General features: G+C 40.8%; 1 protein-coding gene and 1 long non-coding RNA gene across 3 annotated transcripts in view; one reads left to right on the top strand and one right to left on the bottom strand.

Moving 5' to 3' along the window:
- LOC129186732 (uncharacterized) overlaps nt 1-24,964 on the top strand; it is a 41,997-nt gene that overhangs the window by 7,716 nt on the left and 9,317 nt on the right. Inside the window, exon 3 of one of the 2 annotated variants that reach the window (XR_008572285.1) lies at nt 15,962-16,045. The exons of the other annotated variant lie outside the window; for it this stretch is intronic. This is a non-coding gene — a long non-coding RNA (uncharacterized LOC129186732). The remainder of the gene's footprint in view (nt 1-15,961; nt 16,046-24,964) is intronic. 2 annotated transcript variants of the gene reach the window in all.
- lrrc38b (leucine rich repeat containing 38b) lies at nt 113-19,428 on the bottom strand. The gene is made up of 2 exons (XM_054785275.1): nt 17,996-19,428; nt 113-2,165 (listed from the first exon to the last, which is right to left on the bottom strand). The coding sequence occupies exons 1-2, from the start codon at nt 18,627-18,629 to the stop codon at nt 1,918-1,920; spliced, it is 882 nt and encodes a 293-aa protein (XP_054641250.1). The 5' UTR covers nt 18,630-19,428; the 3' UTR covers nt 113-1,917.

The following is a 24,964-nucleotide window of genomic DNA, read 5'->3' as shown; positions in this document are numbered from 1 at the left end:
GCACGTACATGTGTGACTACATCGTATATATAATATACCATGGAATCTGCCTGTCCGTCCACTGTACACATCCTTGAAACACACAGGGTAAATGACAAGATATGATGTCATAGGAGTTTAAATACTAAGGTCACCGGTCTGTATGACATCTTTCATGACATAATTCAGACAGGTTTAAGATGTCGCAATCCGACTTTATGGTATTTGAAGGTTGTGTTCATAATTTTTGGTTCGGTAAAAAAAAACAAAAAAAAAACAACTTGTGGTGCCATTGCTGTGCTAGTGAAGACAAGTGGACCACTGTTGCTTTCACGCCATTTTCTGTAGTTTGTTCCTTGATTCATTAGGTGTGAACACAGCAAACCCACTGTGGTTTGGACCAAATCAACCGCTTCAAATGTGGTGTGAAAGCAATCTGACCTCGGTCCGTTACAACCTGCGTATGAGTGCATCATGTTTTATAGTTTATATTTCGAGTTTTGCAATATGTCACCATCACTCTCCAATTACGTTGTGACTAGGGGTGTAACGGTACATGCATTTGTACGGGTATTCTATATTTTACTTATCTTTAAAGTACAGCATTTTGTTTTCCAATACGGTTGCTGTTAAAGTGGTTTATACTAAAGTTGTGAGAATTGTATTTCATAGAAAATTACCTCCTAGCATTTTGCAGTTTTTTTATGTATAATTTTTCAAATCACCAAAGCTGTTTACACAAAAGTGTGTGTTTTACATTCTCTCTTACTGGACCCTAAACCGTGACCTTAAACAGAGGTACGTACCAAACCACGATTAAAGCGTACCGTCCATCCAGCTATGCATCTTCTTCCGCTTATGCGGGGTTGTGGGGGCAACAGCCTAAGCAGAGAAGCCCATACGTCTTTCTCCAGGCTACTTCATCCAGCTCCTCCCGGAGAATCCTGGGGCATTCCCAAGCCAGTTGAGAGACATAGTCTGTCCAACGTGTCCTAGGTCTTCCCTGAGCCCTTCTGCCCGTCAGACGTGCCCTGAACGCCTGCCAAGGGAGGAGTCCGGGAGGCATCCTGACCAGATGCCAGATGCTCGAGCGACCTCATTTGGCTCCCCTCAATGTGGAGGAGCAGCAGTCCTACTCAAGAGTTTCTCCTGGATGACAGTGCTTCTCACTCTGTCTCCTAGGGAGAGCTCAGTCACTTTATGGAGGAAACTCATTCGGCCACTTGTACCCGCGATCTTGCCCTTTCCATCACTACCCAAAGCTCATGACCATAGATGAGGGTAGGAACGTAGATCGACCGGTAAATTGCAAGCTTTGCCTTCCGGCTCAGCTCGTCTTCACCACAACGAACCGATGCAGAGTCCTCATCACTGTAGACACTGCACCAATCCCTCTGTCGATCTTGTGCTCCATCCTTCCCTCACTCGTGAACAAGACCCCAAGGTACTTGAACTTCACTTGGGGCAGGATCTCATTCCTGACCCGGAGATGGCTTTACACCCTTTTCCTAAAGCGTACCATTACACCCCTAGTTGTGGCATACGTTCTTTTACTGGCCAAAACATTAACGTGATCTCTAACAATTGTGACAATATGGTATGGCGCTGCAAATGTGACCACAGCTTAAGTTCTGTTTTTCCCTGCATCTTCTATGCAAAGTGCTACCCTAGCTATGTTGGAAGTGTGAGATCATGTTGAGTGGAGCCCACTAATACACTGTATAATCCCTAAGGAGTGCCTTTTCATACCATAATTAGATGCCCGTGTGCAAAGAAAACCCCGACTGTACCAGGCTAGGATACTTCCATAAAACAGTCCTTGTTGTTCACCAGGGAGGAAGCAGCATAAATCTGTCCCCGTGTTGCACACTTTGTCCGTGGAGTCTTGTCAAGGCCTGAAATAGCCGGATTAAACAAGCCCTTAAAAGTACATCCTTGTCACTCTTCGCTCTCCTCCTCGTCACCCTTGGAGCCTTTACTCCAACGCTGGAAGCAGTGAACGGTGGAAGCCAGAAAGAAGCTGGTCATGATGGCCACCACGGACACCGAGATGCCAGAGAAAATTATGATGAGCAGGTCTGTTAGAGTCAGGCTGGCCTGGCACTCGCGGAAGCTGTCCTTGGAGAGCTGGGTCAGGGACACGCGCCGGCCGTCCATGGGCAGGGAGCACTCCATGCCTTCCACTCCTGGGCCAGAAGAGAAAATAAGATCAGACAGATTTGCCAGACATGCTAAAGCAGGCTTCCAGTGAGTGACGCCATATTTGAACTTGTAGACAAATGCATTTGCGTAGCATCCATGTAGAGGATTACGTAATGTGCAAGGGCAAGCAGACAGGACTGAGGCTTATTGTTGTGCAATATGGCCTAAAATAAATGTCATCCAAGATTTCAATTATTCCCACTAAAGCCGCTGCTCATTATCATTCCAAAGATGCTGGAAATGGAAGCCTGCTTGTATTTGGAAGTAAATGGACCAAAATGTGAACACAACCGAGAAGAACGAGGATGGATGTCACAAAAATCAATTGAAATATTTATACATAGCACACCATAGTACAGCAAATTCTGCAGGGCAAGAATTTGCCCTGCTCTCCCAAAAATTTAGAGAGAGCTGATTTAATAAATGTCAAAGTGTTCACTCGCAGAGTTTGAATTCTTGGTGCGAGTTCAGCTCATCCACTTACGGTACTATCTTCACTATAGGAACAAGATATGAACAGTAAGACACATTAAGAGCCCATGATATATCTACTATATCATTATGTGCAGTAAAAATTCACTTAACAATTTAATTGCTGGAAAATGATGACACCTTCAGCAAAGAGTCTTTTCCCTTTTAGAAGGTTGACACATTTCTGGTTTCCCCCAGAAAAGTCCACTTCTGTCTGGGATTTCAAACATCTGCAGTATCTGATAAAAGTGATAACTTTATAGATTTGCTATGTAAATATGTATTGTAGATATAAATCTATACTGCTATACAAGCTATACACTGACTATTCTAAACTATATCCAAGTGTACTTTTTATAGTTTTATCACAGGACAGCATAGACAAAAATGTTTGCTGAAATGTGAGGGTGTATTCACTTTTATCAGAGACTGCTATACAAGCTGTACACTGACTAAAGTATATCCAAGTTTACTTGTTTAGATAGACAGCGGAAGTTTGCATTATTCAGTTTTTGATGAAAAATATTTTCACAAATGTCTCTGATTTTCAAACAGTGCGTCTAACAAACTATTTGAGTGCCCAACAAAGCATCCACGCATTACAGTCATCCCTCTTTTATTGCGGTTCCAGACGCGACTGCAATAAGTGAATTTCCGTCAAGTAGGATTCAATAATAATAAATGGAATATTTTAGGAGTTTTTTGAAAACCTGTTTATGACATTTTAAATATGTTTTTTCCATAATTGGAGCCCTGTAGACATGAAGTAACACCCCTATAGTAACCTTTACTGTTATTTGTTTACACAACGTTGCGTAACTGTTCACTGGATCACTGCAGGGACATAAGAAACAGCCACCGCTTTAAGTATAGCATTCTACCAAGCTAACTGGGTAGCCTCCAGTTTATTCTAAACTTAAAGTGTTTCAAACAGAGTGGGGAAGAAGGACAAAGTAAAAAGCCAAAAATCTACGACTTCCACACAGAATGTGAGGAGAACTTGTTTCCACTATGTCATGTCGGACATGCCATAGATGACTCTGTGCAGTTTTAACGTCTCATCAATGTAACATTACTGATGCCTAGTGACCAAAATACTACATAGTACTTTTCTTTCAACATTTTTTGACTAGTAAGAGGACATAATCAACCACGAAAAAGCGATCATTTAGTAATACATTTTTTGAAAAACCACAATAGAGTGAGGGAGCAATGTATGAACCACAAAGTGGCAAGGGAGAACTGCACTGACTTAGTCTCTGTGAAGAATGGATAGTGGTTCTTTTAGAGGTGTGACACTATAGACAGATTCCAGCCAGAGAATCCTTTAATCATCTTTATTATGTCTGTGTTGTCTATTTGTTCATAGAATGCATACAGAATGATGAATAACTTTCTGTCTCCTTCTTCCTCCTTTCAAGCACTAAGCTATGCGCTGATGAGGCATTCAAGTGCACTGCGTATTTCTGAGTTAAGTCTAGAATAGAGTGAAACAGCAGCCGCATGGCTTTTCCGTTCCCTTTTCCGTTCCCTTTTCCGTTCCCTCCCTCCCATCTTCCACTCATCTCTGTGTTTGCTCGTCTTCAATAAAGGTGAAAGTAATGTTAAATGTTCATTTATCCACTTAATTTGTCATTGGCTTTGATTTCTGCATGTAAAACTAGAATTGTTCTATAACAAATGTGTTTGGTGTTAATATATTTGGGTTTAATTTGATTTCTACTATTTCTAATGGGGAAAGTGATTCGCTTTTCGTATGTTTTGGTTTTCGTCTGACTTTTTGGAACAGATTAATGATGAAAACCGAGGTTTCATTGTATCTTCGTTGAGAAGTTATACTGTAATAAAAATGCCTGGTGAAATGTCCAACAGACATTGCTTTTTATTTTATTACTCCTGAGTAAAAACAAAAATGTGACACTTGGTTTTCATTGTAGACCACAAACAGAGGACGCAATCAGAGCCTCCCCATTCTGGATCTGGATCAGATCCGATGAGTCAGAGCAAAATAGACAAAAAGCCAATGCCAGCGATTGCAGGAATACAGAGCACATTGATTAATACTCAATAGTCAAACATAAGTGTGGGGAAGTCAAAATAAATGAGGATCTGTTTCCACAAGAGAAACCATTAAAAAATCTAGAGCCAATATTACTTATTAACGGTTACGCTGACCAGTGACAATTATGAGCTGCTGCATTTTGGCTGGCTATGTTTAAAAGATTATTATTCTAAGACATGTTGCATAATGACAATATGGCACGCAATTTCCACACAGCCGGTCCTTTTACACTTTGACTCTGCAGAGCTTTCAGTGAGATTATTTTGAGTAAAACATGGCCAGGCATGGCCTCTTGCGAATTGATGAATTAAATGAGCAATCCATCTATTTTTTTATACCACTTATCCTCATCTGGGTGACGGTTAAGCTAGAGCCTATCCCAGCTGATTTCGGTCAAGAGGGTACTTACAGGGCACATTCACACTCACATTCACACCTATGGACAATTTAGTGTTTCCAATTAAGCTAACACGCAGGTTTGGGGGATGTGGGAAGAATCTAGAGAACATCCGCACTGCGGTAGAAAATGGATAGCTGGATTAAAATGCATTATAATGTTTTATATTGAACTTGTTTTAACACTGATTTCTGTAATGTTTTACTTTAAAATGTCAGCAAAAAAAGAAAATAAAAAAAATGTTTAAGTGTTAAGAAACGTGTGACAGCCAGAGGCAGACATCAAGAGCCATATATGGCTCGCCAGCCATAGGTTTCCGAGCCATGTTATATGTTGTCACCGCTTATTGTTTCCTGTCACTCAGTTGCATTGCAAAAAAAATGTTGTATTTCATTTACAGTTCAGGTTTTTTTTTTTTGCGTTGCATGGATTTCCTGTACACAATTGCTCACAAGATGAAAAAAATTCCAGCCCTTCACTGTCATTGTCAAGTTCTTTCGGACTTAGGCCAGCCTGGACTTGAAAAGAAGGCCAAGAAGATCGCAGAGTATGCTTTATCAACTCAACTCCAGCAGACTTTCTTGAGTTTTATTTCACACTAAACTATTTACAGGAGAACAGGTTAGGTTCATAACCTTTAAATAAAATTACTACTCAAGACTAAACACAGTTGGAACAGTTGGAACAATAATAGTTGGTACATACCAGTGGTCTTTCCGGTCTCTGATCAAGTCTTTTAGGATCTTTATAATCTCTTGAATGATTTTGTCAAGTTCCTCTCAACCCTTGGGAGAAGTTGGGAGAGTCGAGCTATCAGTTACCTCAGGAATCTTGTGTTCTTGATGTACTTCTTCAGAGATTGTAAGAATGGTTTTGTCAGTCTTTCTTGACCTTTTGGAGAGGTCAAGGTACCAGATACTTCAAGAACCTTGTGTTCCTGAACGACTTCTTGAGAGCTTGTCAAAATGATTTAGTCAAGTTTTTTTTGACCGTTGTGAGCGGTCAAGATATCAGATACTTGAGTTCCTGAACTAGTTCTTGGGAGATCGTAAGCCTAGAAGCCACATGGTTGTCTTCTTGAAGAACCTTGTATTCTCAAACTACTTCTCAAAGTACTTCCTCTTCCATGTGAGAAATGTTCACTCTTGCAGTTTCTTGTATACTAACAATGCAACCAGTTGATCTGTGTCTTCCACAAGTTCCTGCAGTTTGTCGCTTAAACGAGTATTCTCAACACATCCATTCTTAATGGGAGTTTCAGCTTCATTTATCCGCTTTGTTAGATCATCCTGATCTTGCAACATTGACCTGGTTGTCTGTTCTGAGATGATACATGATACATTACATATGTTTGGTTTTTGTCCCTCTGAGATTCAAGGTGATGCAATTCAGCAACTAGATTCTCTTTGCTTTCTTTTTTCAGAACTTTTACCATGGCGTGCAGGTTTTCTTTTTGTTTCCCAGTACTCACACTCTAATTTTGCAGATGGGCCAGTTCACGACTGAGGAATTCCTTTTCCTTCATCAGATTGTTCCAATTTTCTTGAAGGTACTTTTAATGGTGGTCCCTTGCGCACTCCCTGTTGCAACCACTGATAATGGGTAGACAAGTTGAGCTGGGATTGGTGGAGGTTGCATTCACACTGTACTTTCTTCTGCCACCAGCGCTCCTACCATCTGCGGGATGCAAATTTGCGTTATCTTACGCTCCAGTTCACTTTTAATTTCTTGGATGTTTTTTTAGCCCTTGTTCTTAGTTTCTTCATACCATCCTGTGATACCCACATTTCCCACCCTGAAACAGCTTGTGATGCTTCCCCAACTTGTCTCTCAAGTGTGTCCAGGTAAGTTTTAAGGTAATCTCAATTCACTTCAGCAGGGGATCGCTGTTTAACTATGTTGCTGCCCTTTTTAGCCCTTCTGATTGCAGATATAAGACTGTTTTCCATATCATATATCTTTCCAAGAAGTGTGCCTGGGCAAAAATCTATGAACTTTGTTTTGATTTCTTCCATGTCTTCTACCAAGTGCTCTGCACATGGAAACTATGATTTCCTTTCCATTAGCTGTCTCAACCTCGAGGAGTTCGGTCTTGAAATTATCTTTTGCTTCTGTTACGTTACAATGGACCCTATAGAGTCGAGCAAACTCCCCCAGGAACTGGCTTTCCATCATCTTGTCTGCTCATTTGAGGATAAGGTTAACTCTCCTTGTGAAGGAGTCTTCAGCATTGGCCCACTGCTTCTTGAGCCAGTTTAGTTTTGTAGGTGGATCCTCAATTTTACTGGATCTTGGCTTATCCTCAGTTTGGCTGGGAGCATTAAGATCTCTTCTCCATCCACCAATGCACCGGTGGTTACCAACTGTTTATCAACTGTCAAGTTCTTTTGGATTTACACCAGCCTGCACTTGAAAAGGCTGAGGAAATCGCAGAGGATGCTTTATTTAAATCAAAGAGGAATAGCATCAAATTACACATCTCCATCTCTTCTCGTTACAATCATTTAAATTGTCGTGACAACGACATTTGAGTATTCGAGTAGTACTTTCTGTTGTCTACTAAATTTACCATTTACTTTGTACAGCCTCCTAGCATCATATAATGTCATAGTTATGGCACATAACGGCCATCACTGTTTGGTACGGTAACTGTACAACACATGATAGGAAGGCACTCCAGCAGGTGATCAAGACCGCAGAACACACAACCTCATCAAGGACAGCACACATCCACAACACTCATTATTCACACTCCTACCGTCAGGCAGACGCTACAGGAGTTTGAAGTCCAGGACCACAAGGCTGGCAAACAGCTTTTACCCACAGGCCATCAGGCTTCTCAACGAAGCACTCACACACGCCGCACGCAACACACGCACACACTCATAGCACGTTATTTTTATTTATTTATTTATTTGTATATTTATTTGTATTAATGTCTCTTCTGTTGTTGTTGCTTAATTTATTGGTATATATGTTTATGTTTCTTATGTTCTTATTCTTTCTTGTGTTTTCTTTCTTTTCTTGGGAGAATGAACAGAATAAGATTTTCATTGCATAGTATAACTGCTGTTTTACCATGCACATGACAATAAAACTCTCTTGAATCTTGAATCTTGAATCTTGAACATAGATATCAAACAAATCCATTTGCCGTCATACTTTGTATCAGGCATTTGAAAGACATGCACTTTTAGCATCATAATCATCGTAACTGTCCTACTCTTGAATGAATACTCTCGATGAATACATGTACATGCTTATTGCTTATTTTTAACAATATATTCTCAAACAGAACAGTCATGACCGCAAACAAGGCCCTCTGATAATGATAAAAATGACATTTGAGGACAATAAGGACGTGAAGTTACATACTGTGCCAGATGACACAGTGAGGTGATTACAGATTAGCAATGAGGAGACTCAGGGTAGTATTGCAACCTATAAACCTCCGCCAAGTCTTAACAATGTGACACCTGCAAAATCATCCACCTAGATAGATATCAGACACTGTGGTTCAGCATTCTTCCTCCTTATTGTTGTACATTGTTGTAAATTGTTGTACATGTACCACATTTTTGTATAGTTTTGTAAACTGGCTCATATTGGCACATAGTTTGAGTTTCTTGCACAGTGCATTCCAGAATTTTTACTCTGCTGTTATGCTAAAAGTTGTAAGTGTTGTGCATGCATACAACTATTTTAAGTGTAATTTTTCCAGAATTTTTAATGTTATGCATGCATAGAACTATTTAAAAATAATTTTTCCCGAATAGATCGACAGACAGAGCTTAAGTTTTCCCAAGAGCGAATAAAGTTGATTGAATGGAATGTGTATCCCAATATAGTAGTATTATAAATATAGTATGAACAGCAAAAGAAGGCCGACTGTATAAAGGACACAATGATGGGATTTAACTGCGTACTAACATGAGAGCTAATGGTATGATGGTGCACCAATCTTTGCCTCTCACGCTTGCCGGCCAACACAGACAGCCGTGTTACATTCCTATCACGGACAGTTGATGGATTACATTTGGGATTATAGTCAGCCGTGGGGACAGGCAATGTGCTGTGGTGTGATTGATCTATCTTGTTGTGACAGATCGCTATCAGAGCCGTATTTTCCATCCCTCCTTTAACGACACGCTGTAGATATTATAACGTCCGCAGTAAACAAAAAAGCACTGAATCATCTTTCATATGCCCAAGACGTCCATAATGCCTATACAAGAGGAAAATGTGCTAATGACTCAACCAGCCTTCAATATCAACCAATTCAATAATTCAGGTGTGATAAAGCAATGAAAAATTGATAGAACACGGGGGGGGAAGGGACGCAGACAGCGTGTGAAATGCAGAATGACGAGCATTAGTGCGACAGTGCAGTCGAGGGTGAATCACTCAGGAGGGGATTCCTTCTGCATGGAGAGCCAATCACATCACATTTCATCAGCGCTCCTCGTGGCCTTTGGACGGCCGCTCGTCGTCACACCAAGCAGCATTTTGCTATCGTGTCCTTTGTGTTCGCTGGCTTTTGGCTTTTCACCTTTGACACTGGATTAGCTGCTCCGCTTTTGTGCCACACAGTAGCTAAGGCTGTGCCCACCGAGCCCTGCCAGTGCCGTCTCACAGCTCGACTTTAAATAAACATGAAATTAGGCCAGGATACGAAGGAGCTGCCAGTTAATGAAATAGATCTTTTTGTTATCACATACCCACAAGGAATAAAGATGGGTAGCTCATTGCTTCCTATTTTTAAAAGACAAAGGTGCGGTGTGTTTGTGGGTCTTTGTAGAGCAACTTGATAGGCTGCGAGGGAAAATTCAGGCTCTGGCCCTGCCACAAAACTGCTACTTTGTGGTGAAGCTGTTCCTTGTGTCTTCCATGGGAGCTGGCCTGCCGTGCCCCACAGGCAGATCCAGCTCCAATTACCCCGGCCAATGCACCCAAAGAACTGTGTCACCCTGAATTATACATAGCCTTTGTTCTTCCTTAACCCGCCGGCAAACAAGACAGCACTGGATCATGTTTACACTTATCCTTTAATTAAAACATTCATCTACCTGATTACAAAATGCACTAACACACCTATAAAAAGCAATAGAAGTGCTGCAAATATAATGACCTCCACACTCATAGATGCCATGTTTCAATTAGTTGCAGGGTGTGTGGTCCACTACTCGACAAATGAATGCCTTTCCGTACACAGACACCTTCTTTTTTCACCTTGGGGCGGAATACCAGATAGTGACACTATGTATTCTGTAATTGATTATATTTTACTTTAATTCCCTATACAGCCACCAAATAGTACAGTTCAATTCTGTTTGTTTTTCCAGCGTTATCTACATCTGCATGCACTTTAAAATACTGGTTGTGCTACTCATTTGGTACACTTGCCGTACTGTTGTTTACAATGAACTCATCAGTGGTATTAATACTGGCTGAGCACTATGCTCCTTACCGCTATTACAGCATTGGTTTCGTTGCTGCTGAATTTTTAAATTAAGTTTTGTGGTTTAATACAGCCTATTGTTAGTCAAAAATATACATTTTGAAGGAAATGTTACATATTTTTTGCCTAAATTAAGCATTTTCAAGCATAAAAATGGCTAAATGAACTATAATACAAATATAAAGCATTCAGAAGACACATTCAAAGACGATGTGAATGATAAGTAGTATCCTACACTGGTCACTAGGTGTCATTAATATTACTGACACACAATCATCAGACGTAATCACCAGAACAAAATTTTGATCGCAGGTTTGAATTATCTCACAACAGGCACAACTAGGCCTGTATTTAACATTGTTATTGGAATGTCAAGAGCTTTTAAATAAACCACATAATAAATTAAACAAACAAACAAACAAAAAACACTGCAAAAATTGCCGTTAAATAAAAATCACAATCATAACCAAAAACAATAAAAAATACTTCCTGTCTCTGTTAAGAAAAAAAACACTCCAATAAAAACTATGCACACACACACACATATGCAGTTATGTAGTGAATTGTTAATCTAATGTAGGGGGTCATATTTGACCTGCACCACATATCTGTGGTGGCGCAGTATGCAATGTTCTGATGTCCTTCAACACGTCTCCTTTCACTTATACAGTTCAGGAATTGCTGTTTGTGACATATACGTGCACGTTCTCCCAGGCAATTTTTACTGTCTGTCAAACATTTCTAACAATTTCCCAAATGTTGGCCTTTAAACCGTATTGGAAGGTTGCATTTCTTTTGCACTGTCACTAGGGACACTGTCTGTGAGCGCACAACATTTTTTTTAACAGTTTTGTTAATGTTTACTTTGCCGACCAAACGCCTCAGTAAGCGTTGACTGTTGGGACGAAGGCTCTGCTGCACCTCCACACTGGGGCCGTGGCATTTGGCTTAGAAACCATCGCTTTTGTGCCTTAATTCATATTAGCATTTGCTTACAAACTTGCTGCTATCACTCTGTCTGTAGAGTATCCACTCATTTGTAGCCCCGCATCCACGAATACAGAAACATGCATTAGGGTTGGGCATCGTTTGAATTTGAACGATTCTGGTTCCGATTCCGATTCCTTGTTTTGATTCGGGTTCCTAACGATTCTTGATTCTGATGCTTTTAAGAGTAAGGGTCATAAAATTTTGCATGGGGCGCTAACCAGAATTCTTTTTGGATGACATTTCCATTCAACTTGAATATAAATGTTATCAACTTTCTACGGGAGTACACTTTCACAGAAGATGTTTACTTTTGAAAAGCTAATAAAAAAACATTTCCACTTATGCTGTTGTTTATGTGTTAGTGTGTGATGCTGCAGCCACTTAAACATGCACAATCAAACAACTTGTAAAAGATTTATCTATGAAAAGTACACAGGCTAATGTTTTCACTGAGCACTAGTATACTTTGCTGCCTGAATGTTGGTGTAAGCTATTTTTTATGGCACCCTTATTTTGTTATATAAACAGGATGTAGCCAACGGACGTGCATTGTGTGGGTTGAAAATGTGTCTTGACTGTTGCTAAAAGAGTTTAGCTTTAAACATGATTAAACTTACCTCCTAGCGCCGTAGCTCCCGTCCTTTATTTACACCAAACTTCCTCATCAGCGGGCACCCTGAACCCCTCGGTTAGATTGGCATGAGACAGTCATCATTTTTTGTTGGACTACTCTTATTCTGACTGCTTCGATGAAGTCCCACGTAGCACATCAAAGACGAGGTACTCTGTTATTTATCCACCATGAATCAGGAGGTGTTTAATCATGTTGACCCTCCCTGGCATGATACAGTATCATTGCGTTGAAAATGTTGCACTGAACTGACCACTGTTTTTTAAGATGATAAGCCAAACTTTGGATCTGCTTCTTCTTTATTGGTGCTGGCGGGATTCTTATTTGTCTGTGCATCCCGGCTTCTTCGTTGGTGTTTCCGGCTATCTGTAGCATCGAATCTAGGAATTGATATAAAAAATGTGAACGATCCCCGGAGAATCTTAACGTTAGTCCCGGTTCACATCGATACTCGAGACTCGATGCCCAACTCTAAGACGCATACATGCACATGTCAATTTATCGAGGCCGGCAAAAATATCAACTCAGTTTTTTTTTATCGTTTGATTAATCGATTTATTGATTATCGTGACAGGCCTACACGCAATAAAACATGGATTACTCTTGCGGCCGTAACCCACTCCAAGATAAAACTCAACTCTGAACCCCTGATGTCATCACTCAGCTCCCCTAGAGAACACATTTATTGTAACAATCATGAGCACAAGTTTTATTTATGTCTTAAATGGCTTATTATTAAGTTTACTATATTGAGTAATACAAGTGTAAAGGTGACTACAAAAGCCTTAGTTCATGTCTAAAGGGCTCTGATAATGTTCAAAACCGTATGTAGAAGGTCGTAAACAGGTATTACATTCTGTAACTATGAAAATATTCTATTTATAAATATGAAATCCTACTTTGGGGAAGTTCACTGATCACGGTTGGGTCTGGAACCAAGTAACCGTCATAAACAAGGGATTACTGTGCTTGTTAATGAATGACCATGTGGTCAAAGACAGCTATATTTCCATTTTCTCATGCACTCCAAACATTATTAAAGTTAAAGAAACTTTAGGTAGTTCTACCTCTAATTGCAGTGCATTATTCTTGATCTAAACCAACAAGAAAAAGATATGTAAATATTCCACACCTACAATAGTAGCATTGCCAGATCGGCATGTCTGCTTCCACCTTGATACACAAGCATTAGTACAAATAAAGGATAGACACCTGTATGCCAGACAGGTCAGCAAATAAATGTTTTGAGGAAATATACTATGGTTGTCCGACCTTCTCATTTTTTTGTAAGGAAGTCAATTTTCCCCCAAACTCCCCAAAAGCCCTCAATTTTTTATCTTGTGCCATCACACTGACTGGCAGTAATCAAACTTATGCAAACAGACAAGTGTGCTGCTCGCCTACTCGCCGGGAATCACGGGGGAAATCAAGACATGAGAAATGAAATGGGAATTGGCTTTACGGCATGGGGCTCTCTGCATTATGCAGGCCATTGCTGAAGATCTCAGGAATTCAAAAATAGCAGCTTGTCCGAATATGCTAACAGTCATTGAGTCTTTCCCTTGCTACACCTGCATTTCCTATTGAGAGTGTGTTCCAACCTTTATATTCAACATTAGGGTAACTATACATACTGTATGCCTACTCCCTAGTGTGCAACAATTATTAAACATACCCAACCTTTATGTTCTACATTTGCAAGTTAGCATCATCATGCAAGTCCAGGAGATACATTGAAACCCTTATGTTCAACATGAGCTAGTCAGCTACACTCGCACCACTTTTTATTCATGGCTTTACAGTTTATGTTCTACTTAAACTGCCTAGCAACAGCTTCAGCAACCCCTGATGATGGGTTCCAGTTGGTATGTTCTACATTGCCTACCATTGCCTCTTACTTACCCTTCTGTTCCACATTATCAGGGTAGCAACATTTGACCTTTATGTTCTACATTAGCCATTTGGCGAACACCAACTTAACACCTTAACAAGCCCGTGATTGATTTATGCATTTGTGTTGCAGCACCTATACCACTGGGACTAGACTGGTGTGGACGCAGAGCATCCATGCTAACAGAAAGGACACAAGTTATAGAAGCACTTTGCGTCATGTCGTGTAATTGAGTTCTCACTCTCTGATGAATGAAACATTAGCTGCCGACGCCCACGTTGAGGATGCTTGCTCGAGCTGACGTACGCTGAAAATCTCATCATGTCAACCTCATTCACTAATGAGTGTCCCATCTGTGATTGTGTTACCACTTCCAATAGCACACTTTGGAGAATAGGTCAACACGTTTTCCTATGATTGACAGCCACCTGTCATTTGGTTAATTAGGTCTGGCAGAGGGATGCCCGCGAGTTTGCACCAGCAACACTATAATCCTGCCTTCTGCTAGCAAGCTCTGTGTTTATCACTAATCTTCATGGTGAAGTCGGAGCATGAAATGTTGTTTACAATATTGTGTTTCTAAATAAAAAGTTCAGTGACTTCCTAAAATGATGTTCCTCTGCAGATATTGATTGCAAACACTGAAAACTGCTAGCCTGACATGCACAGTGCACATCCGTAAAAATATGGACTGTAGTTTAAATACAATCCTACGGAGTATTTTTTTTTTTTTGTAAGGCTGTTGTCTCAAGAAGTGTAATGTCCTGTAATGGGAATGTGAGCGTTGGTTACTGAAATGGTGGTAAACACTTATCAAAGTACACCTACACCCTATCAGTGTGTTAGTTCTTGCTGGCTATAGATTGTGAGGGCAGAATCTTTCATAAAGAGTTCTACTTTCACCTGCTAACAAACACTTGCACATAGTCAATATATTGCTTGTATAGCAGTATATACTGTATTTACTATCCACTGAAAATGACTCAACACTAGGGGTGTCACGAGACACTCAGTTCATGAGACGTGACGATACCTGCTATTGGGTCTACGAGACAAGACGAGACTTAAGAAATTAAATGAAAAAAACAAATATCTCACAATATATTGCAATATATCTGCTAATTTAATTTCTACTACGTTACACTCTTCTGCACTCTGTGTGTGTAATTTTCATTTATTGTGTGATTATTATTGTTCCAGGCATAGTGTCAACAAGACAGTTTTTTTCGGAATGAACTCTTGTCACGCTTTACGTTGTCACGTTTTGTCACGTGTCATAAGATCTTGTGACACGAGATCTTGTGACATCCCTTCTCAACACATCCATTATTGCCTTATTGACTACAGTCAACCATGGTGGTGGTAACTTCGTGGTCTGGGGCTGCTCAAGTGCTGAGAGCACTGAGGAGCTGTGCTTCCCTTCATTGGAAAACTGGGCCATATGGCAGTTTTCCAACATGATAAAGAACCCAAACACACCTCCGATATGACAAGTGCCTCGCTGAGAAAGGTGAAAGTGATGGAGTGGCCAAGTATGTCTCCTCTAGACCTGAACCCAGTTTAGAACCTGTGGGGTATACTCATGCGGAAGGAAGGTGAATGAGCGAGATTTTAGTTACAAACTGTGCAGCTCTGGTGAATTCCATGCCGAAGAGGATTAAAGGCAGTGCTTGATAGCAGTGATACTCACACTAAATATTCACACTTTGGACGCAATGTGTGAACTTCTGCTGCCAGCTATTTACACAATAATGGCTGTGTGTTGACTAATTTTCAGTGAAGAGTAAATCTATACTGCTATACAAGCTGTACTCTGACTACTCTAAAGTGGATCCAAGTAGTATTGTCCCTTGATATTTTGTTTTCTATTCTAACAACAGAATGCAGATTTGAGCAAAGGAGACTGTCTTGTAAACATAACTCAACACTCCACCCAAACAACCTCGGAACGGTAACAGATAGAGGTACGCCCACTCGACAGCAGTCACCACATGAACACCACACCACATCCTAATTTCTTAGATTAGGCTCAAATTTGTGACAAACACTTAGATCTAAATATGGTAACAGCATAAAATACTGTACTAGCCATGTGATGCTGCAACTTCGGGTCTGTTTATTTTTACCTCGTCAGCTCCCACGTGCTGCCTTGCTCAGACTGAAATGATAACTAAAAGATAGTAACTGTGTATCTAAGCCTCACTCAGAATTACTTGTGCAGGAGCATGCCTCGTGTGATGGGATGCATCATCTGCTTTGAGCTGAGTGAAAGCAGATTTTAAAGACGCTCGTTTTGTGCTTGAACTAGGACAAATATTACAAACCCCTTGGCTGTTAGAGGCCGATCTTCTCCTGTAAGCAGCTCAACTGTGCAGCTCAACAATACAACTGTGAGTCTATTCTGCTGTGTTGTTACTCAGATGCACACACACACACACACACACACACATAAATCTTCTGCCCTGTTATCTAACGCAAAGTCAGAAGGCCTAAATTTCACACGACAAAATGTCTACCCGATGCCCAGCATTATGTAAAGAAAGGCTGCAATTTGCCCGATTAGACGACCAGGCAGAATACAAATACTGTAGGGTTTATAAAAACCCAAACCAAACCACTTCAACTATGTACTCGCAAAATCTCCCTCAAATGTATCTTATTACATAAATAAAAGCTGACCATGCATAATAAAAGTCTACGGAACCACCACAACTATATAAAAAATCTGCAAAATCTCCCCTGAATGCCCTTTATTATATAAAATACCTGTGAACTGACCAATTGTATGACCATAAACTGTACCAAAAAACAATATTCTTAAAAAAATCTCTCAGAAATGTCCTGCGTTAGAAAAAATGTAAATTGGCCAATTGGATGATCATGCAGGATAAAGTCTGAGACTTTAGAAGAATGGAACCATGAAAACAATAATCTTTCACAATCTCCACCATATGTTCAGTATTGTATAAGGAAAAGATTGTACTGTACTGTCGACCAATTGGATGACCATCCAATGTCTTTAATAAAAGGTTTGGATAAAATTCTGGTTGTTACTCTTGCAAAATATTCCACAAAAATCCAGTATTGTACTATACAAAGAAAAAATGCAAATATACCATTTGGATGACAATGCACGATTCAAGTCATAGTTCATAAAAGCAACCTAATACAATGTGCCCAAATGTTTCATTTTATATAGAAAAAAGCTATAAACTGACCAGTTGAATGACCAAGTATGCTTTTTAAGGACAGACTGGAACTTAATCTTGCAAGATTCCAACCAGATGTATGGAATTACATGAAGTAACAATGTATTTTGACCAATTGGTTGCCCATCCAAAATAGCAGTCTTGTTTGAAAATCGTAGGATAATATTCTGGTTCTTCAGACCAAACCAGTGCAACAATATTCCTGCAAAATCTTCCCAAAATGTTAAGTATTATATCAAGAAAAGCAATGGATTCTTAGGAATGGAACAGGACCAAAAAAAAACAATATTCTTGTAAAATATGCACCAAATGACTTGGATGACCAAGCAGGTCAACATACCGTATATATGAAGTGAACCAGAACAACAATATTCTTGCAAAGCCTCCACCAAATGTCCTACATTCCATCAAGAAAAATGGAAATTGACTAATTGGGAGAGCATGAGTGGAATCAGAAAAACAACATATTTGCTACTATCCTGCTTGCAATGAAATGAAACAACAAGAGATATTGTGTCATATTACACACTGTCTCTCACATTGGAGGCTATGGGGGTGGAGGAAGAAAGAGACAAAATTAGAACACGGGTGCGGGAGGGAGGGTGGGGGTTCCCTCTCCTACAGGGGAAACATAAATAGACGTGATTTGCCACGACACGGGTGTATGTTGCACAAACATGGAAAAGCCGTCCTGCCTTTGCTTACCGTTGGGAAGCTTGTGACTGTTCTCCATGAGCCATGCAAACAGGTTGGCAAAGTTGCAGTTGCACACCCAGGGGTTGCCCTCCAGCCTCACCACCCGCAGGGAGGGCAGCTGACTTAGCGCCCCCACCTTGAGGGTGGACAGCGCGTTGCGCTCCAGCTCTAGCTCCCGGAGCGAGGTGAGGCCCAGGAAAGCATCCTCGCTTACCATGCTCAGATAGGGATTGTTGCCAAGACGTAGCTTGATCAGGCTCCGGGACTCCCCAAACGTCCCCTTGGGGATTTCTGTCAAGTTGTTGCTGCCAAGGTCCAGGAAGACCAGCCTGGAGGAGGTGCTGAGAGTCCCCGGTTCAATGTAGGAGAGGGTGTTGTTCCGGAGGTCAAGGTAGACCAAGTCACTATACAGAACCAAGAAGTCGGAGGGGATGCGGGGTATCCAGTTGTCAGCCAGCAGGAGCCTGCGCACGTCCAGGGGGATCTCATCGGGAAGGTGGGTCAGCCCCCGGCCACTGCAGTCCACCGTATGGGGGTCCGGGCACAAGCAGGTCGCTGGGCAGTTCTCCCCCCGGGTCCAGAAGACAGAGGTCAGCACCATGAGGATAGGCTGGAGCCAGCAGACACATGGCAACATGGTCATGGGGGTGAAATGAATTTGGGGAGGGGGGCCTAAAGAGGGGACAGAGGAGAGGGGAGCGATGAAAACAAGAGGGTCAGAGGGCAGGAGATTGGGAAGAGGGCGGGGCAAGGGCAAGTGAAAGGGGGATCAACCCCAGTGATGGAAAATGTTCGTCTGTAAGAAATATAGAGGGGCTCAAGAGGCGACGGCGGAGCAGCGAGGAGGTCCAGGAGATCATTTAGGCGGCAGAAGACTGCTTCTGGGGGGGCTTAAGGGATGTAAATACACTCATGCAGGCAGAGGTACAGACAAGGGAAGGTTGAGGTTTTGGACGAGACAGGAGGCTAAGGGGGGTCCTCGCTCTGCCACGCTACCCCACAGTGGATCTGGCAGCGGTCACCAAGAAGGTCTGGGACAGCGGTTGTGCGGAGCTGGGATTCAAGCATGACAAGCCGCCGAGTCCCTCCATTAGTCCATCAGTGAGCGGCAAAAGCCTTTGTAACGAGATAGAGAATCCTGTGGAACATCGCTCAAGCGTGCCGTAAGGTCATCCCCCCTCCCCACCCCCACCTTTTATTATTATTATTATTATTATTCCCTGGCGCAGCTCCCAGTGTCCTGCTCCTGCTGCTGCAAAAAAGAAAAAGACAACCCAGCTGTCCGCTTTGTCCTCGTTCAAAAGTGGGAATTAGCACTGAGGAGAATGCATGGAGCGTCTGAGCGGGAGCATGATGCGTGCAGATGGCCGCTCCGAGGCGCTCACACAACCACGCAGCTCCGACGTCTGCCTCTGACTGTGGCACGACTCAGCTTGCAGCCTCAAACAATCCCATCCTCCCTCCTCCTTCACTCATCTCAGAGGAGGCGTGTCCCAGCCACGCTGTCAACACGTGATGTCACTTCCTGTGGTGTGACGAAATAACCATCGTCTGCTAGATGTGCCAAGGAGAGGGAACAGGTGCCATTTTGTTGACCTCTAGTGTTGATTTATTTCAGATATAAATACCCCTTTCAACTAAATCATGACTTTTTGGAATCTCCTTGCACATTTAATTCAGTGTCCTTTTATCCTATTTTATACTTTCATCAAAAAATAGGTAAATAATAAATATGACAATACAACATATATTAATTTTAAATATAATAAATACAATGATACTATATGAAGATATATTACAGTAAATAACAGTGTTGTTATTTGCATAGTTTTATGTTAACTTTTAAATAATAGATTATTTTTGTTTTTTTAATGTCATTCTTTATTCTTCCTGAACAGGAAATGGGTTCATGCTTTGATGAATCAGTGTAGGTAATCAAGGTAATAATGTATTTCACTATTTACAAATGTAATGTTTTCATCAAATTTGACATTAATTAATAACTGTCTGAAGAAGAAGAGGCTCTGACATATTATGCTGCAGTTCACTCCGTATTATCACTCCCTGTGATGGAGTAACTCACAGTTGTCTCTCCAACTCATCAATGAGACATTGTCAGTCTCACGACAAGTTGCAATGCAGATTGCATGCATCGCTGTCCTGAATGGCTTTGAAGTGACGGCTAAATGGAATTATATCAAGGTCGTTGCAGGGAGACTGGGCATAGAAAGGTAATGTTGTAAAATATTGGTATGTATTTGGAACTGTTTGTTTACATATAAGAAAAAAGGCCTCCATCAAAAAAAAAACTGGGACGTGTTTGCACTAGCTAAGTGCTAATTAGTCTTTACTTTGAGCTGATGCTTGCCTGCCAATTCAAACCTGACCAATTACTGCCATGAAGAAACAGTCAACTGCAAGTAAAAGGTTGTTATCATGCAGGACAGCACATTTCCCAGGCGTGTTTCTTCCTTTTGATTAATTGGAAGCCTATCCGATACTGGACTTGCAGATGTAGTAGACGGAGGCTCACTCGAAAGGGTCCCTATTAAAATGCAGCACGAGTGCCGCTACAGGCAGACGTAATGAGCGCGCTGTTGCCGAGCGAACCCGCGCAGTTCTCCAAATGAGACCTTGTGAGGCCTCCCGACAGACTTTTTAGCGCCGGATAGTTCAGGCCAGTAGTTGTTATTTCTGCAGCTCGGTCGGTTCAGAAGCAGTTCACCACGCACATTGCTTAGAAATGAATTTTGTCTTTTCTGCATAACCGAAGCGTAAAAAGTCTGTTAGAAGGGTGACAGCAGAACCAAGGATAAGTGACCACTGTGACCTTGCTGCCGGAGGAACATCAGTCAAGATTTACCAAGCTGTCGGCAGGTTAGATATGCATCAAGAGTAAATCTATTGTCAGTATATTTGCATGTGCAGCTTCACATGGAAGCAAATGAAATGTGGAGATTGTCAGTCAAACGAGGAAGTTCTGTGCAGGTTGAGGTCGAGTATGGAAAGAGTGTCAGACTTGCGCAGATGAATCCAGATTGCTGTAGGAAGTTTAAGAAACTTAATCATGGGTGAACTTTTGGCACATGAAAAGTTGATTTTGTTGCGTAACATTAAAACTTGGTTGCAATTAAGGTAATTAAATTACATAAATAACAATGCTATTTTTCCCTTTTTTTAACATACTTATCAACACTTATATTTGGAGATCACGCTAAATAAGGAAAATTTGCTGCACCATTGTCCTCACAGATTGCTGTTGTTCAAGCGTGGATATCATCACCAATGTTACCTGCAGTTTCGGTGAAGTTTTTTTTTTTTTAATTAAAGTTACGACACTCGAAATTTACGGGCAACTATTTAAACTGGAGGGCAACGGGAAAGACTGGCAGAGGGAAAATGAGAAGTTTGACAGGTATGGTCTTAACCGTGGACTAAAAGTGAAGTAAACAATAAAAATGGTGGCCTTGAAGATCAAATTGTCTCACATAAACATGCACTAATCCCTTCTTTATCACAGTTATTTGGTTCCAGACTCAATCGCAATAAGTGAATTTCCACAAAGTAGGATTCCTTATTTATAAATCAAATATTTTTGCAGTTAGAGCAAAGAAAATTTTGAAAATTTAGGACTTTCTAAATACGTTTTTTAACATTATTATAGCCCTCTAGACATGAAATAACACCCCATAGTCACCTTTACACTCATAATACCCAATATAGTAGACATAATCAGAGAAAATAAGCCATTTTAAGTGTTCCCGACATGATTTATCAACTTTTCTTAAATATGTTATATATTGTTTTTAATTATGTTCTACATTGTTCTTAGAAAGCGAACGGTAAATTTGCAAACATTACATTCACAGTTCATGGCTCCAACCTTGACGAGCTAGCTCTCGCTGTTCAGTCTCATTTCCGGAAGTAACGTCATCATGGTGACACCTCTCAGTTACACAAACATAGCGGTGTATGGGACAGAGGATGTTTACAGTGATTATAGCAAAGATTTGAGCGATGTGTGAATAGTTTTTGAGAAGAAAAGAAGGGCAAAACATTTGGAGATTAAAAAGAGGACTTGCAGAACTTGGACTGAAGACTTAAGACATGGAAATGAAGATTGGTCACCTTCAAATCACAGAATGGTATGTGTAAATTACTCTGGAGTTGCTTATCCGTTAATTATTGTTTTATATTGGCTTCTTAATGAGCATAAAGGGGTCTTTGTAGCCTTTTTTATTGTATATTTTGGCACCATCGCAGTCGCCGTCCCCCACCGTCAACATATTATATTATATTATAAAAACTATACCTTACTAGTCTTTTCATCAACGCTCAACATTGCACAACTTTGACATATTAACTTACCCTTTAAAAAAAAAAACAGTGGGGCAACAACTTTCGTTTTTGATTTTATATCCATCCATCCATCTTCTATGCCGCTTATCCTCACGAGAGTCGCGGGTATGCTGGAGCCCATCCCAGCTGACTTCAGGCGAGAGGCGGGGTGCACCCCGGACTGGTGGCCAGGCAGGGCAAATATAAATATATATAAATATAACACTAGATGGAAGTGTTTTAATCCAGTTGATTGATGCCTCAGACCGTTTGTTCCTCCAGCAAATATTGTAATATAAGAAGACTAAGAGGCTCAGTACTCATGCAAGGACTCCCATGACATTTGCATCTGCTAACATTAATTATTAATATTTCATATTGCATTTTATTTCTGGTGCTCGCGTGAGCATATCCAGCGTATTGCCTTGGCTGAAAATGTATCTCACTTTTAGACGGATAATATCATCAGGGAATGCTCTTTTTTTAATTTATTTTTTTCATGTCCCCTCGAGAACCTTGTAGGTTCTAAATAAATGGTGATGCCATCTCCGTATGGACATAACCTGGTCCCAACCAGGCTGTGAGCTTTGCCTAAGTTACCATGGCGATACAGCTGCTTTAAAAGAGAGCTACCTTTGCTGAACACGCAAGTCCGGCTTTCCACTCAACACAGCTCGCTAACCCACTAAGCTCGCTACCCAGAATACCCCCTTACTCTATTCTGTGGCAAATTTGACGTAGTTCTTCTTGGGATTTTTTTTCCTGTGTACCGCACCAGGAATAGCATCCTTTTTCAAAATATGTTTATACCGTACTTCTTGCAAGTGTTCCTTCGAAGAAGTAATCAGTGAAATTGACTCGAGGTGGGTGTCCATGTGTTAGTCTTAAACCTTCCTCTTTGGAAAAGAAAACAAACTTACAGTATCACTTGGATACTGTGAACAGCCAGCAGGTTTTGGCCAGCAAATTTTTCAATTTTTGCAAATTTACCGTTCACTTTCAAAAACAAACAATATAGAACATAATTACAAGCAATATATAACATTTTAGCAAAATTGATAAATCTTGTCATTGACCCCTTAAGAAATAAATAAGACTCGTGCTCTGCTGTGTGTTTCTGTCCTCATGTGGAGGACAGGAAGTGATGTCAGGGGTTCAGAGGCGAGTTTGGCCTTGGAGTGGATTACGGCCACAACAGTAGCCTGTGTTATTATTATGACTTTTATTATGATGATTATTAGGTTGTTATTATTGCACCTGGCGTGAGATAAATCAAACCTACAATAAAAGTCTGATGCTTGTGTGGCTCACCAAACGTTACAGGAACACCACTGACACCTACTTATCAGTGTAGGACACTACATAGCATCACGTTTTTGAATGCATCTTCTGAATGCCTTATATTTGTATTTCAGTTCATTATGACATTTTAAGGCTTGCAAAAAATACAGAGATTTTCTTTAAATATTCATATTTTTTGACTAATAAACGGCCATATTCAACCATGAAACAGCATGATTTATTAAGTAATATATTTTCTAAAAACGTGACGTGAGTGATGTGGTGAGGGATGACTGTAATGGACAATATGCTGTGATGTCACATTAAGGGGACAAGTAATAAAAAAACATATTTTTTAAAACTAAAATTTTTAATTCTTGGCTAAAAATCTCAGCAAAATTTTCCATGCAGTTATTTTCCAGTGTATGTGGAAAAAAACTTTAAGAGAAAAGAATATTGTATTTTAAAAAAGATGCTGGTCTTACACATAATGAATGGAAGCCAACACATTAGGTTAGTCAACAGTTGCTCAGTCAATGCGGGGCCCCAAGTGGTTAGACCTGACCCCAGCATGACGGCTCCCTTCCACTATAATTAAGCACCCCCCATCTATTATGGACGAATGTCAAACACAGCATGATATTTAGCCTGCTAAGCTTACGACGTCCTATAGACTCCTGACCACAGCAGGGTAGGGGGATGGAGGAGCAAGACCGGTGAAAACAGACGGGAGGATGTTAAGAGGAGCCTGCTGCAAATGTCACTTTGCCCCTTTCAACGCTTCCCGAAATGAGGCGGCGGCGTGCTGAAGATGCAGCAGCAGCTGTCATTTCTTTAAGCCCTCCCTTGACATTTGGAGATTGTGGGCACCTTGCCCCCACGCTGCTACTGGCGGCAGGATGGAGGACGGGCTTGTTTGAGTGGGATTGCTGCGGATGAGCACCAAGGCCAGTGGTGACCGCTTTAGTGTAATTCAAGACTATGTTTCCACTTGAGCGTGTGCCTCTTTAAATCTGATAGCCTTTTAATAATACTATGTTGTCTATGTACAACAACAATACACAAGTTAACAATAATTAACACTACTCAATGTTTCTTATTGTTCATTTAATGATCTACTTCATGGATATTCAACTAAATAGTTCTGGGGGACACATCTTCAGAAAGCTAAGGACCTTTCACTGTTATTCTTATTTTGTGCATAACGCCAATGCAAGGCCCTACCATAGCTTTACATTTTTACATGACTAAATTGCCAATACCTCTATACTGTATGTGACACCTACAAATAGTAGTCACAATTGTTTATTTGAGTATGTAAAAAGTTTGAATATTGAGTGGCCTATGCCGCTTAACTCT

The sequence above is a fragment of the Dunckerocampus dactyliophorus genome, chromosome 8 (assembly GCF_027744805.1).
Source record: "Dunckerocampus dactyliophorus isolate RoL2022-P2 chromosome 8, RoL_Ddac_1.1, whole genome shotgun sequence".
In the NCBI taxonomy this organism is placed as follows: domain Eukaryota; kingdom Metazoa; phylum Chordata; class Actinopteri; order Syngnathiformes; family Syngnathidae; genus Dunckerocampus; species Dunckerocampus dactyliophorus.
This window is presented reverse-complemented; position numbering and strand designations above follow the sequence as displayed.

What these genes read in the sequence shown, in the direction of transcription:
- lrrc38b (XM_054785275.1), bottom strand. Translation starts at nt 18,629, where the DNA reads ATGACCATGTTGCCATGTGTCTGCTGGCTCCAGCCTATCCTCATGGTG. An exon ending in CAGTCACAAGCTTCCCAACG is followed by an intron (nt 2,166 to 17,995) that starts GTAAGCAAAGGC and finishes CTTCTGGCCCAG; the next exon opens with GAGTGGAAGGCATGGAGTGC.